The sequence below is a fragment of the Salvelinus namaycush genome, chromosome 19 (genome assembly GCF_016432855.1).
Source record: "Salvelinus namaycush isolate Seneca chromosome 19, SaNama_1.0, whole genome shotgun sequence".
Taxonomy (NCBI): domain Eukaryota; kingdom Metazoa; phylum Chordata; class Actinopteri; order Salmoniformes; family Salmonidae; genus Salvelinus; species Salvelinus namaycush.
Genome location: NC_052325.1, coordinates 20,144,055 through 20,159,220, shown reverse-complemented (window position 1 = coordinate 20,159,220; position 15,166 = coordinate 20,144,055). Strand labels below are relative to the sequence as shown.

Genomic DNA, 15,166 nt, shown 5'->3' with positions numbered 1-15,166 from the left:
CAAAAGGTGAGGCTTGGGCCTCAGGGAGGAATAGAAACACCACACCCCCAAACATCCTGACCTTTGATAACAAAGGAGGAGAAATCAATGCCAGGATAGCTGAGTGTGTTGGTGGTTTGGAGTATGGCAGGCACAGGGTCTACTCAAGGTTCCAGGCACTGTGCGAGTGTGTGTGATGCGCGCGCGACCCCCCCCCCCGATTTGAGTCTGGATCAGCTATAATCCATCAGGCTGCATAGCAAAGAGGCTTAAGTGACTGTATCTTTACCACACCCCTCCCCCATCCACCTTAGTGCCCAGGCCTGTCCATTATCTACCAGAGCCAAGGGTCACCAGAACTCCAGCCATCTATTTCTATATATTTTCCATTAAACCATTCAAGGTTAGCCAACAGCACCTAGTTGGGCTGAGAGAGCCAGAATGGGGGCTTAGGGGTCTTGTTCCGTTCCAGTAGGTTAGGTGACTTTCCCCCCATTTCAATTCTGTTTTGGCATGCGATGGGACATTGGATGAGGGGTTGTATGGCACCTTTTCATGCAATATAGATAGGATGGGTGGTGGTAAATGGGGAGGATAGCTAGAGACCTTTTGGGGTCTGCTCAGACCAATGTTTAGCTAATGCAGGGGTCTGGAGAAATGGGGAAATGACAGGTGAGCGGCGGGATATGGATGGATATTGTCAACGACAGGCTGCTTCCCAAATACCTTGGTCCCCTGCCAGCCAGCCCAAATGACAGACACAGCGTGCTTTTCTCGCGCCTCCTTCTTTAGACACCGCAGTTCTCGCCGAGCCTGGGGAAGTGGTGGGGTTTATGGTTTGTGTTTTGGAAAGAATATACCCGTTGGGATGGGTGTTGGTAGCAATAAGAAGCAGACAGAAATGTGTAGCCTACCCCGCAATGAAGTAGCAGAAAGATTAAGGCAATGGAGGATAACATTAACTACTCTTTGGAGCTTATGACTGAGTGATAGGAGTTAGCACCATTTGTACAAAAGTCCAGGTTTCCCTGAAGTAGACAGAAGTTAATTGTATCTAATATCAATTATATTGATTAAAACTTTGTGACTACTGTGAACAGCTCACATAAATCACTGACGCCACTGATTCAGTGGAAGTACTGTGGGCTTTTCCCAGGCTAAGAGACTAGATGGGCCAATTAGTCGCACGCGTCGGTCATGTAACAGACTACAGTAGGCTTGATAAATGTGTCAATAAAAGGAATTTGATGATTATCTGGTCAGTTTGTCCGTAAAGCCTTTAGATAAGATGTTGCTGAGATACAAAATAGTGTCAGAGGTCTTCCAAAGATAGCAGTACTGTGTCATCAGTTGACTGCATCCCGTGGTTAAAGGCCCATCAAATATGACATGTTGTGCATGGACCGTTTTAAAGGATTATATGTGGCCTCTAAAGCAAAGAATGTCACGCTAAGTTGATAAAGTGCTAATGGTAGCATAGGTGCTATGTTGAGAAGGGCCTAGGTTATGAACGGTGGCTCTCTATTGTGATATTTAGCAGATAGAATACAGTCCATTCTCAGCATGGTCTATTCTCACAACTAATGCATTGAAGTGAACACATGATACCCATTTTGATTATCTAATGCAGCGTACTGTACATCAAGTCTCTCACATAGTAACATATTACAGCGGATTGCAATGACAAACTTAATCAAGAAAACAGACCAAGACAATGGTGGGTTGTAGCACTTTCTGCTGTTCCTAAGGGAAGGAAGTAAGGAAGGCTCCATTGCAGTAAAAACAGAGGCTGCTAGCACACAGAGGTTTATAGTTTAATGTAGAGGTCGACCGATTTTAAATCGGCATGGCCGATTAATTAGGGCCGATTTTAAGTTTTCATAACAATCGGTAATCAGCCTTTTTGGATGCCGATTATGGCCGATTACATTGCAATCCACGAGGAGACTGCATGGCAGGCTGACCACCTGTTACACGAGTGCAGTTTCAAAAGGACCTTGTGGCTGCAATGAGCCAAGGTAAGTTGCTAGCTAGCATTAAACTTATCTTATAAAAAACGTTAACTACACATCGTTTTTGATATTACTAGGTTAACTAGCTTGTCCTGCGTTGCATATAATCCAATGCTGTGCCTGTTAATTTATCATCGAATCACAGCCTACTTCAACTTTGCCAAACGGGGGATTTAACAAAAGCGCATTCGCAAAAAAAGCACATTCGTTGCACAAATGTACCTAACCATAAACATCAATGCCTTTCTTAAAATCAATACACATAAGTATATTTTTTTAAACCTGCATATTTAGTTTAAATAAATGCATGTTAGCAGGCAATATTAACTAGGGAAATTGGGTCACTTCTCTTGCGTTCAGTGCAAACAGAGTCAGGGTATATGCAACAGTTTGGGCCGCCTGGCTTGTTGCGAGCTGGGTTTCTTCCTAACAAAGACCATAATTAATTTGCCAGAATATTACATAATTATGACATAACATTGAAGGTTGTGTAATGTAACAGAAATATTTTGACTTAGGGTTGCCACCCGTTTGACAAAATACAGAATGGTTCCGTATTTCACTGAAAGAATAAACGTTTTGTTTTTGAAATTATAGTTTCCGGATTTGACCATATTAAAGACCAAAGGCTCGTATTTGTGTGTTTATTATAATTAAGTCTATGATTTGATATTTGATAGAGCAGTCTGACTGAGCGGTGGTAGGCAGCAGCATGCTCGTAAGCATTCAATCAAACAGCACTTTACTGCGTTTGCCAGCAGCTCTAAGCAATGCTTGAAGCACAGCGCTGTTTATGACTTCAAGCCTATCAACTCCCGAGATTAGTCTGGCAATACTAAAGTGCCTATAAGAACATCCAATAGTCAAAGGTATATGAAATAGTCGACGCGTCATTATTCCTATAGTAACTACAACCTAAAACTTCTTAACTGGGAATATTAAAGAACTGGGAATATTGAACCACCAGCTTTCATATGTTCTCATGTTCTGAGCAAGGAACATAAACGTTAGCTTTTTTACATGGCACAAATTGCACTTTTACTTTCTTCTCCAACACTGTTTTTGCATTATTTAAACATCTTTCATTATTTATTTGAAACTAAATATATTTTATTTATGTATTATATTAAGTTAAAATAAAAGGGCTCATTGTTCATTCAGTATTGTTGTAATTGTCATTATTACAAATATATATAAAAATCGTCCGATTAATCTGTATCGTTTTTTTTTTGGTCCACCAATAATCGGTATCGGCGTTGAAAAAAATCCTAAAATCGGTCGACCTCTAGTTTAAAGGGGTAAAAATTTGTTACTGGGTAACCCTTTCAACAACCTCCAAAATGACACCTATTAAAGGGAAAATAAAACAAGAGTTACAAACAATGGTAGACGAGGGGCGACATTAGTGGACCATGGGACAACAGAGGGATGAGGAGGAGCCATTTAATTGGTCAGTTTCAAGGGGAGGGGCGGGACATGGGGGATGACGGACAGCTGGGATGGCAAAACACGATGGCAACAGGCTTAAATACCTTGGTCCCTTGCCAGTATGCCCATATGACAGACACGGCATGCTTATTCCGTGCCTCCGTCTTTAGGCACCGCAGCTCCATCCGGGCCTGGGGGTGGCCAGGAGGGTGGAAGGATGAGGGAGCAGGGAGGGAAGAGAGTGAGATGAGGGAAGAATTAGAGTGAGGGGTAAAGAGAGTGAAAGAGTGATAAAAAGCAGCGGTCGTAAGATCAGCCAGCAGAAGACGACTAGAGGGGAAAAAGCTGTGGAATTGCTCTAGTTTAGCTTTTAGTATAGCTGGGAGACCTGAGCATAGCCATGTCTTAACATACTGTATTTCCCTACCTGGCTCTGTCACAGACAAACCTTGTAAAAGCAAAAAGTCAGTGGATGCCCATAATAAGTAATCCATCAATTTTCTTCCCAATATCTTCATTCGACACATCTTTACATTGTCTAATTATTATGTTGCCATTAGGTAGTGTTTGAGCTAGTACCTGAGTCCCGTGCCAGTACGCTGCAATGGTAGTCACTGCCTCCTTGCATCTCTTCTCGTATTTCAGCTGTCGCAAGATCTTGCGGGCCTGGAGAAAAACAATTTGTTTAAAAACATACCTTTACTGCAGTGTTATCAAAGAAAAATATGCATTCTTATAGTGTTTGACTGGCATGCTGACATAGACATACCTTCCACCCTCTGGTGAAGGACTGCATCACTAGTGTAGCGCTCTTGATCTTCTCATATTTCTTTTGTTGCTGAAACAGGACAAGGCAAAAAACACTGAGCTCAATAGACAAGTAAACTCGAACTACAGTAATCTAAAATCTATAGCTAGCATATTAAGTTGTGGGAATGTGGGAACTTAATTTGACCACCCTGTTGCATGAAATTTCCTGAATAGTAGGAAATGTAAACTTGTAGTGTATTCGAGTTTTAAAAAGGCTTCTAAAGTATGTAATTTCCACTTAAAAATGCAGACTTGATTTGCCATAAGTAGAAATGTATCAACCCATACAAAAATGTCCATTAATTATAATCCACACAATAATTCACATTTCCTGTTACTGCAGGATTATTTTCCTGCTGTGAGAAACTGGTTAAATTAAGAACCTACACCTGTACAACAGCTCCAGAAATGAATAGGAGAGGAATCATGATTCTCTCCCTGCCTTTCCCCTCCTGATTCTGAGAATCATCCAAACTAGAATTTCTGGAAAACCTGGGGACTTTGGGAAAGTTTCCAGAATTTTGCAACCCTACTCTTGAGACTGAATAAAGGCTGGTATGAAGTTGTGTGTGCCTGCATGTCCATAGTTGAGCAAAGCTAACTCACTGCATATCTGCGGTACCAGGCTGCTACCACCACCTGGCTTTTCTTCAGCAGGAGGAAATGAGTACGACACTTCCACCCACGGTAGATCTTCTGGATCAGGGTGGCCAGGTCCTCCAGACACGCCCTTCTCCTCTCCTCCAGGGTGAACAGCTGGGGACACAGGAAGAGGGTGGGCATCAAGAGGATGATAGGAACATCTACATGTACTATGATACTAGGGACGCCAGCATAGTCTGTACAATTTAGGAATGAGCGGACATGTTCAATGAGACAGGATGCCATTTTGGAACAATATTGTGTGGTAGCACAAGATCTTGAGATTGATAAGGGGCTTCTATATGTGCCCAAACATTTCCTCCACCTCAAAGACAGATCTAGGGGATGGGAGTTCAGTGACCTAGACTAGAACCCACCCTACCACCAGCCTGACTGAACATTCACTGTACAGCTGAGAGATGGAGATACCTAGCTAATCTGGTAAGAAGGTACAGTAGATCAAAGATAAGGACAAACCTCTTTGAGATCAGGCTTTGTTTAGGCTGTCTCCTGGACTGACTAAAGAGTATGTTGTTCCACCCACCACTGCAGTTTCTAAAAGCCCATGATGCTATGGAGACTAGGCCTAAATGTTCCTTTTTTCCCCCACATGCTCCTATCTGAGCCGCTGTATAATGGATAAGTGAAGCCATGTGTTCTCAGAATGTTCCATAATGTTTGTTAAGCGTCGTAATTAGTAGAGGGGCACGACTTCCTTCTTCTAGAAGCCTTTTAACGCAGGTCAAACATGAGAGCATCAGCCAACTGGATTCTGGCATTAGTCTAACTGTATATGAATACATCCGTCTCCTCACATTTATGATCTATGGCTACATCTTCTGTACTAATAAAACTGGACAAATGCCAGTTACAGAGCATGCTGCTCTTTCCAACGTTAAGGGTTACCACCAAGGATGTGACTTATGTTATAAAAAAATATATATATTTTTTTTAATCACGTAGTACCATTAATACTATCAAACACAGTAACAGGGTCCAGATCAACTGGGTGTGCCTCTGCAATATCATGTTATATCATGTCATGCTACCGTTCTGGGGTTCCTGATGAAGATTTTGGAGCGTCCGTATGCAAACTCCTCAGCTGGAACAGAACAGTCTGTCAGCAGCACCTCCACTCCATCCCTACAAGGAGACAGAGGTACAACTCTTAACTATTCTGTTACGACCCTTCTCTTAACATGGGGATAGTTATGATGAAGCGGAAAGGACAAAAGATAGGGGATTAAAGGGAGAGACAGACCGAGGGAGAGGAAGAGACAGACCGAGGGAGAGGAAGAGACAGACGGTAGATGGATTGGATAAGGCAGAGAGAACACAGGCGGCAAGAATGCCATTCTAAGACGATAACAGTCCATATCTGAAGTAACATGTGGGAGGAAAACATGTAACCTCATGAACCATTTACACACCATATAAGGAGTATAGTAAGCACACAAACTAGACACCAAATATGCTGTCGTGTATAATTCACATCAGATAGGAATCGATATAATACATTGTGGGATATGTATTTGAAATTATTTCACTATTCAAATGATATGGGCTCCCGAGTGATTGGGGCTCACGAGTGGCGCAGTGGTCGAAGGCACTGCATCTCAGTGCAAGAGGCGTCACTATAGTACCTGGTTCGAATCCAGGCTGTATCACATCCATCCGTGATTGGGAGTCCCATAGGGCGGCGCACAATTGGCCCAGCGTCGTCCGGGTTTGGCCGTCATTTTAAATAAGAATGTTCTTAACTGACTTGCCTAGTTAAATAAAGGTTAAATAAAAATATAAAAAAATATGACATAAGATATCCGGATAGTAACAAAAAAATATATATATATCTTGCTTTGACTCTCGACCAATCAGAATGATGCAAATGCATATGGCAGGGCCGGACATGCTACCTTTCACCAGTAGTTTGGCTAAAATCAAAAGCGAAAGAAAAGGCTGATTTTTGCCATGATAGAACTGATTCTGAAAAGGGTTTCTGGTGAGTGTTTTGCATTGATCTGTGCCATGTATTGTGGAGATGCTATTTTAAGTAAATACCGTTGTCAGGCAGTCTGCAGGGCTGAATGAGCAGCGGTAGCTCAATGCACTATTATAAAAACTACATTCAAAAGTTTGTTTTATTAAATTAATCATTTAAAATGTCACGGTATATCCTTGTAGGTAAAAATGTCACAAGGATAATTTAATTTAGACAAAGCTTTTTCATTGTTAAAATAGGCCTCAAATTTTTTCCCCCCGCAATAAAATGTGCGTTCAGGTAACCGAATACTAAAGTCTGTTCGATTAACCGTGCCCATCCCTAATACCTTTACAGTGAATGCAACATGACTTAGAGCGTTATTGGCACACAGCAGAGATATGGGGCAACTGCCTCAACATGCCCTGGACAAAGTAAAGGAAATTACTGAGCTGTTAGATGGTCTGATGCCCCAGCGCAACCAGATCTAGCCAACCCAAAACGGCTTGTTGACATCATTGTATCATGGTGGGATATGAATGGGCAATTCATCCATGGATGACTATACTGCTGTTGCTACATTGTTATCCAGTTAGAACACTGCTAAACACGGGAAAGGAAACTGTAAAAGCCCTTCGTGAAAACTGCTGATATAAAAAAGGCTTTATAAATACATTAGATTGATTTGATTGAGAAAGAGGTAGATATTTTTACTCTATGATCATCACATGGTAAATAAAATATTCCCAACAGGCAGATAATAACTACAGTATTTCTGTAAAGGCAGAGCTGAGGTCCTACCTGGCAGGTCCTCTCCAGTGAGGCCAGGTCTGCTTGCAGAGCATCTTGTATCGCTCCAGACAGGGCTCGTAGGGCTGGCGGAATGCGTAGCCTGCCCTCCTCACACGCACATTCTCCATCAGACCCAGGTAACGCACCTGGTGACACACCAGTGAGTCGGTGAAGATGTGGGCTGCCTTCTTATCGTTGGGCTTGATGCACCTGAGGAGAACAGACAGTCAGACACTATCGCATGGACATGCAATGGTAGTCAGTGGACCTGATCAGAGTTAACACAGATCTCAGAATACTGCCCCAAGGATCTTATAGAGTTAGTTGATTTTTTTCTGATCACAATACTGTTCCTTTTGAATACATGATCCTCAGAGTGAACAGTAATTTACCTGATGTAGGTGGGGTTCTAGGTTTACTGTACCTGATGTAGTTGGGGTTCTTGGTCTGCAGGTTCCTCATGAGTCCCCCTACAGAGGCCTTGAACTGGAAGCCTGCGGTGGGGGGTCTCTTCAGGTTGACCTTAGCAGGGTTTCCCTCAGGAAACAGCTGTCTCATCAGGCTGTGGGTGGCCTTGTACATGGCCTGAGACAGGTCTCTGTACAGCAGGTCATTGTTCTTGTCTACAAAGCCCTCCACACGGTACAGCACCTAGACCACAAGACAATTATGAAAACACCAAGACAGTGATGAAAATACTCAGACACGAAGCACAGGAAAATATCTGTTATTGCCCCATAAAAAGAACGACAACCCAGAGGGAGGAGGAGTAGTAGTACTTTACTGTCAATCCTAAACGCATCCTGAGGAAATACTTGCCATGGATTGAATCCGATTAATTCAAATGCAACACTGTTTGTGGGGGATGTTGACCAAATGGGGATTATAAGTCTATTTACCCAGAGTGTCTTTAAAGCAGGATATATTCTGGGCTATTCTGGTCCATCATGTGTCAAGGAAAACCTCTGCATTACTGATCTTTTTTTTTATTTTTTATTTTTTTACAATCACTGAATGTGATGCATTCCAGGTAATGCTCTTAATCCAATCTGCACGCTCCTCTCCACTCTGCTCGTCTGACTATAATCAGTATTGATCCTATCTTTTCTCCTCACCAGTGATTACCAGAGTGTCATATCTAGGTTATACATGTCTATGATGCAGTTTAATTCAGGTCCCACCAGTGATGGGGTTAATTTATCCATTTAAATTCAGTCAAGTCAGGAAATAAACCTAAAATTGGACTTGGAAATTTCAGTTTACTTCCTGAATTAAAATGGAATTGACCCCAACCCTGGGTCCCACACAGTCTCCCAGTATATGTAAAGTGTGTTTCTCATCCCTACTTTCCCAGCGTAGTGTTGGATGCGGAAGCAGCTGTGAGGCAAGCTGTGGTCTGTCAGGAACTTGGAGTTCTTGCTGAGGCGACTCTCAAAGTGCTGGTGCTCAGCACAGATGGTGTTGAGCTTGTCTAGGAAGGTGTCATCAGTCACTGTGCCTGGCCTGAGACATTCCTCATCCAACATGGCCAGGATACCATTCTGGTTCTGCAACAGAGGAGGAGAGAGTGGGATTATTATAACACATTCCTCTTAACATATTATTCAGAGAATACATTCTTTAAAATAAATTCTAAATGTACGATACAGTATTATAATTGTTCTAAACAGAGTCAACTGATTACAGACCAAAGTTAACCCATATTTGAGGTAATCATGTCTGGTCATTAGTGATAAACCATGTGTATATCATGGAAAATTGTTTCAAGGTAATTATTCATGTATATTGTGAAATTGCTTTGTTTTGCTTTACAAGAATCAGATGACATTGAGGGAGACCGACTTACATTCTCAATGAGGTCACAGATAACGGCGTTGTTGAAATACTCAATGTTGGTCCATTCAATGCCCTGTCACAAACAGAGAACAAGAGGTTACAAACAGGTTACTATTTTCTCTTTTTCCCCACTAACTTTCACTTATGTCTTGGGCTTTCCAACAAAGCAATGTCCTGTAGTGTAATCCTGACCTCACCTAGACTTTCTTATACAGACCTGAGTGGCTTAAGAGATAAACCCACTGACCTTCAAGACTCTCAGACAGGCAGCTAACCAATGGGCCATATAGTACCACAGTACAAGTCATAATACCCATATAACCTAGCAATCAAACAGGGAAATGGTTCCAATCGTTTATCCACCATTCATTTTTCCCCATAGGGGATTTTAGAAACCCTAAAAATAAGGGCTGTGTGCTGTGTAGGCTTACCCTAGCGTGATGTTCTGATAACTGTGTAAATCTCTCTAGGACAAGATTACTTTTATCAATATATTTGCTTGTATTTACCCCCCCAAAATGAAATACTAATTAGCTGCTAATGTGGCTATCATAAAGAACTACAAATTCCATGATTCTGGACGAGAGGGACAATTCAAGGCAAAGGTAAGAATCTCTGGATTAACTACATATTGTTAGCTAAAAGTATTAATGAATTAATTTGTTACATTTCTTTAAGTGGACAATTCTGTGAACTGTCTTGTGTAAGTTTTAAATTGACAATACCTGTTAGCAAAGGTATCAGCTAGAGATTACATGCAGGAGCTTGCAGGGATGTGTAGTCTTGCATGTCTAATGGTAGAAAAACGAATGGAACCATTTCCCTGTTTGACCGCTAGGTTTTAGGGCTATTATGACACCTCAACTGTGGGGCTCTATTTAGTCAACAACTTACAGAACAGAGAATCAAAATGCGTCATACCGTTAAAAAAAAAGCGCTTTTCTTTCAAAAACATGGACATTTCTAAGTGACCCCAAACTTTTGTACATTAAAATAACAAATTGATCAGAAATATAGTGCAGACATTGTTAATGTTGTAAATGACTATTGTAGCTGGAATATCTACATAGGCGTACAGAGGCCCATTATCAGCAACCAAATAGTACCCGCAAAACACCAGTCTCAACGTGAACAGTGAAGAGGCAACTCCGGGATGCTGGCCGTCTAGAGTTGCAAAGAAAAGCCATATCTCTGTCCAGTGTGTGTTCTTTTGCCCATCTTAATCTATTCTTTTTATTGGCCAGTCTGAGATATGGCTTTTTCTTTGCAACTCTGCCTAGAAGGCCAGCATCCCGGAGTTTCCTCTTCACTGTTGACGTTGAGACTGGTGTTTTGCGGGTACTATTTAATGAAGCTGCCAGTTGAGGACTTGTGAGGCGTCTGTTTCTCAAACTAGACACTCTAATGTACTTGTCCTCTTGCTCAGTTGTACACCGGGGCCTCCCACTCCTTTTTCTATTCTGGTTAGAGCCAGTTTGCGCTGTTCTGTGAAGGGAGTAGTACAAAGCATTGTACGAGATCTTTTCTCGTACATGGAATAGTCTGAATTTCTCAGAACAAGAATAGACTGACGAGTTTCAGAAGAAAGTTATTTGTTTCTGGACAATTTGAGCCTGTAATCGAACCCCCAAATGCTGATGCTCCAGATACTCAACTAGTCTAAAGATGTCCAGTTTTATTGCTTCTTTAATCAGAACAGCAGTTTTCAGCTGTGCTAACATAATTGCAAAAGGGTTTTCTAATGATCAATTAGCCTTTTAAAATGATAAACTTGGGTTAGCTAACATAACGTGGCGTTGGAACACAGGAGTGATGGTTGCTGATAATGGGCCTCTGTACGCCTATGTAGATATTCCAGGAATATCAGGAAAACCAGGACATTTTTAAGTGACCCCAAACTTTTGAACGGTAGTGTATATATAGAAAACTTGATTGCTGACAAGCAAAACATTTTGGGACTATATCAACAATGGATTACTGAAACAAATACCAAAAGATAGTTTTGGGTGGAATTTTCTTTTAAGCAGTTCACTATGTCTGATAGTATCTAAATCATTTGTCTGGCCTGACTGACCAAAGCCATTCAGTCTGATCTGCTGTTGCTGGTTTAATGGGTTGACACAGCTGTAGCTTGGGGTTTAAACAGTAAGAGTCCTTAAAATATATTTTCTATTCAATGTATATACATTTATATACACCTCAATAAGAGCACAAGACTCAAAAGCACAGCATGTTTCTGAAAGAACGTGCCTGTTTGGACAACATTAAAAATGGTGCCGAACCACAGGGCTTGGGCTGGGCTTTGGAGCGCTATGACATGTCAGGGCTGGTAACTGGTGGTTCTGGCAGACTTGGTCTATGTGACAGACAGGGAGACCAGGTTTGGGGGCGGGGCTGGGTTAGCCATGTGGGGATGCGGATTCTGCATCCTGCATCCGGATTCTGCATCCCTCCTGTCTCCCACAGTGTAGTATTTTCCCATGCACTGATGTGGAGCGAGGCCAGGCAATGGAATATCATGGAGGGGAGGTCAAGGGAGCAGCACTCACATACTTAGAGCTCTGAAAGCAAACAGAGGCCTGAGCCCCAGGGGAAGAAGTCTGTTTACCCCTGCTGGAGTGAAGGATCACTTCAGTCCCCAAACCCACAGAGGAGAGGAGAGGGAGAGAGATATGGAAAGAGTGGTGAAGAAAGCAGGAGAGAAGGTTGAGGGAGAGAAAGGACTAGAACGATAAATGAGGTGGACAATAGAACATGGAGGAAGTGCAATGGGGTACAGAGGCAGAGAGGAAAGAAAAGAGTGAAAGAGCAAGACGTACATGAAGTGAACGGGAGCGACTGGACAAAACAGAGTGATATAGGCATGGTCAACATCACAGCCCAGACGTACTAGAACACTGGTTGACAGGCCTGGCTCAAACTACAAATGGACCTGTTAGCGTGTAGAAGTGAAGTGTCAGGGGGGCAGAGGGTGCTATGGTTGTGGGTGAACGGTGCGAGGTGGATGGCTTTATGGGGCAACTCCCTCCTCTGTGGATGCCAGTAGATTAGTGTCTAATGAACACGACCCAAACTAAAAAAGGGAGGGACCACCTGTACTACGTGGTCCAATAAGTAACACTCATTTTTATTCTGTTTCTACATGTTTTGATACAGTGTGCTCTACAGCCCTGTTGTTCCCAGAAAGGGAAACGCGGAACCGTTCCTTACCTCTCTGACGTACTCCTCCTGCTCTTCACGTAGCGTCAGTTCGATGAAGATCTGCTGAAGCTTCTCGTTGCAGTAGTTGATGATGAACTGTTCAAAGCTGTTGTCCTGTAGAGGAGAACACCCATAGATACCATTTAGTCTCATGTTCAGTCATTAGGCCACATTTTAGCCTGTCCAGATGCAAACAGCAGGGTACCACATGGCACCACATTCAGTACTCTCTCGTCTGCCTGCCACTGTGAAATGCCCCCATCTGTTTCTGTGTTGTCATGCAGCCATTCAATAAGCTTTCGGGTCACTTCCGGGGTTCTTCTTCCCCTTTGTTGGATCACACTAGGGTAATGCCAAAACAGACCCGGGCTGGCTCCATAATTGCTCGAGCTCCATTCCTTCACCGCAATGTCACGCCAACAAAGAAAATGTCTCTTTCCAAACAAACCCGAGAGAATCTATTTTCTCTCTCTAAACTACTGTGGGAACTGATCTACTATAAAACTGAGGCAATGCTAGCTACCAATCTAGGCAACCAACCAAGCAGAACGTGTCTAGAACTTTCTATTCCTTGGTGACATTTCTCATTGCTTTACAACCACTCTTGAACAAACAAAGGACAGTGTCTTTGGACAATAAGACAAATAGCTGCCTGATCATAAAATCCTACCTGTGTTTCTTATCATGAATACATGTAAACTAACCTCGGTAAAGCTTCAGTGTTAATCATAAACTTGTTTCAAAAGGTGTTGAACAGTGAGTATTGAAAGACAGTTTGTTAACCATTTCTAAGCCCAAATTATGAAAATGATCCCCTTTCCCTATTAATTAAGATGACCAGTTCCTTTTTCATTGCAATCAACCCTACTTGGCAAACAGCATCAGCGTTGGTTGGGTTAGGAAACAATATCACTCCATTTGCTTAGGTTACAGTGGGTTAGAACAGCATCAATATGGGGCGAAGGGTGTACTGGACACTTTTGGTCAGGAAAAGCAGGCCTCACATGGCAACAGAAGGAGAGTGTTCATACATAACCTGGTCTCAGATCTGTTTGTGCTACCTTGCCAAACACTTGGCATGACGAGGACCATAGGAGTTGACAGGACAGCACAAACAGATCTGGGACCAAGCTACTTCATACACTCTTCAGAAAAGCTCTGCTATTGAATGTCCTCTCCTTCACTTAAGATGCACCAGTACTCCTTCATATCCCACCACAAAAAAACACAATGGAAGTCCTGTTATAGATGAGGATCTGAATTAAGACGAGAAGATAGATCGCAGCATGCACACTGCACACTCTCGGCAGGTGTACTTACTCCATCCTGTCGGCCCAGACACAACAACATTCAGTAGAGAGGAATGGAATGACTTCACAATGAGTGGGGAACAGTCAGGCACATTAGGAACATGAACTCGAGATCAACTTAAAGACACACTGGACTACGGAAGTTTAGTTGCTAGTTGTTTATGTCAAATTAATAATCTCATGAAACCACACAAGTTCTTTGTTTTAGGCAAACAATATGCTTTTGCTCATGGGTGAGGGGTCGTGTGAGGTATCTCTGTCCATTTAGGCCAGGGACCCATTTGCCAAACTGAGCCATTACTCTTACCTCAAATATTTCAAAACCATAGATGTCCAGGACTCCCATCACCTTGTGGCGTGTTTTGGCCTGAGCCTGAGAGGAGAAATAGAAAGAGAAAGTATAAGATACATATAAAATGAGTCCTGTCTTACTGACACTCATTTAATCTACTTTGGTAGGGCTTATATCTTTACAGTCAATGGCTTATAGAATAATAGTTGACAAATCTGGCTCATATAATGAGACCAGACCTACCTTGATGCTTTCATTGATCCTTGTGACCAGCCAGCTGAACAGACGGCTGTAGAGGTTTTTGGCCAGGGCATCACGGGCATAGTAGGCCTAGCAAATCACAAATAAGGGCTTAGTATACAGTGCCTTCGAGAAGCATTCAGCCCCCTTGATTTTTCCCACATTTTGTTACGTTAGCCTCATTATAAAATGGTTAAATAAATACAGAATCCTCAATCTACAAACAATACTCCATCATGACAAAGCAAAAACAGGTTTAGAAATTTTTGCAAATGTATTAAAAATAAAAAACTGAAATACCTTATTTACATAAGTATTCAGACCCTTTGCTATGAGACTTGAAATTGAGCTCAGGTGCATCCGGTTTCCATTGATCATCCTTGAGATGTTTCTACAACTTTATTGGAGTCCACCTGGGGTAAATTCAATTGATTGACCTTGATATGGAAAGGCACACACCTGTCGGTCTATGTAAGGTCCTACAGTTGACAGTGCATGTCAGAGCAAAAACCAAGCCATGAGGCGGAAGGAATTGTCCATAGAGCTCCGAGACAAGATTATGTTGAGGCACAGGGTACCCAACAATTTCTGCAGCATTGAAGGTCCCCAAGAACACAGTGGCCTCTATCATTCTTAAATAGAAGAA

At 42.3% G+C, this 15,166-nt stretch overlaps 1 protein-coding gene across 1 annotated transcript in view; it reads right to left on the bottom strand.

Annotated features, from left to right (window-relative positions):
- Positions 1-15,166, bottom strand: part of LOC120063929 (unconventional myosin-Ib-like) — a 123,242-nt gene that overhangs the window by 13,004 nt on the left and 95,072 nt on the right. The window contains exons 11-21 of the mRNA XM_039014239.1: positions 14,524-14,610; positions 14,296-14,361; positions 12,688-12,792; positions 9,488-9,550; positions 8,988-9,188; positions 8,066-8,292; positions 7,651-7,851; positions 5,921-6,014; positions 4,836-4,985; positions 4,189-4,257; positions 3,999-4,085 (exon numbers count right to left, since the gene is read on the bottom strand). Of these exons, the coding sequence (XP_038870167.1) occupies positions 3,999-4,085; positions 4,189-4,257; positions 4,836-4,985; positions 5,921-6,014; positions 7,651-7,851; positions 8,066-8,292; positions 8,988-9,188; positions 9,488-9,550; positions 12,688-12,792; positions 14,296-14,361; positions 14,524-14,610 (1,350 nt within the window). The remainder of the gene's footprint in view (positions 1-3,998; positions 4,086-4,188; positions 4,258-4,835; positions 4,986-5,920; positions 6,015-7,650; positions 7,852-8,065; positions 8,293-8,987; positions 9,189-9,487; positions 9,551-12,687; positions 12,793-14,295; positions 14,362-14,523; positions 14,611-15,166) is intronic.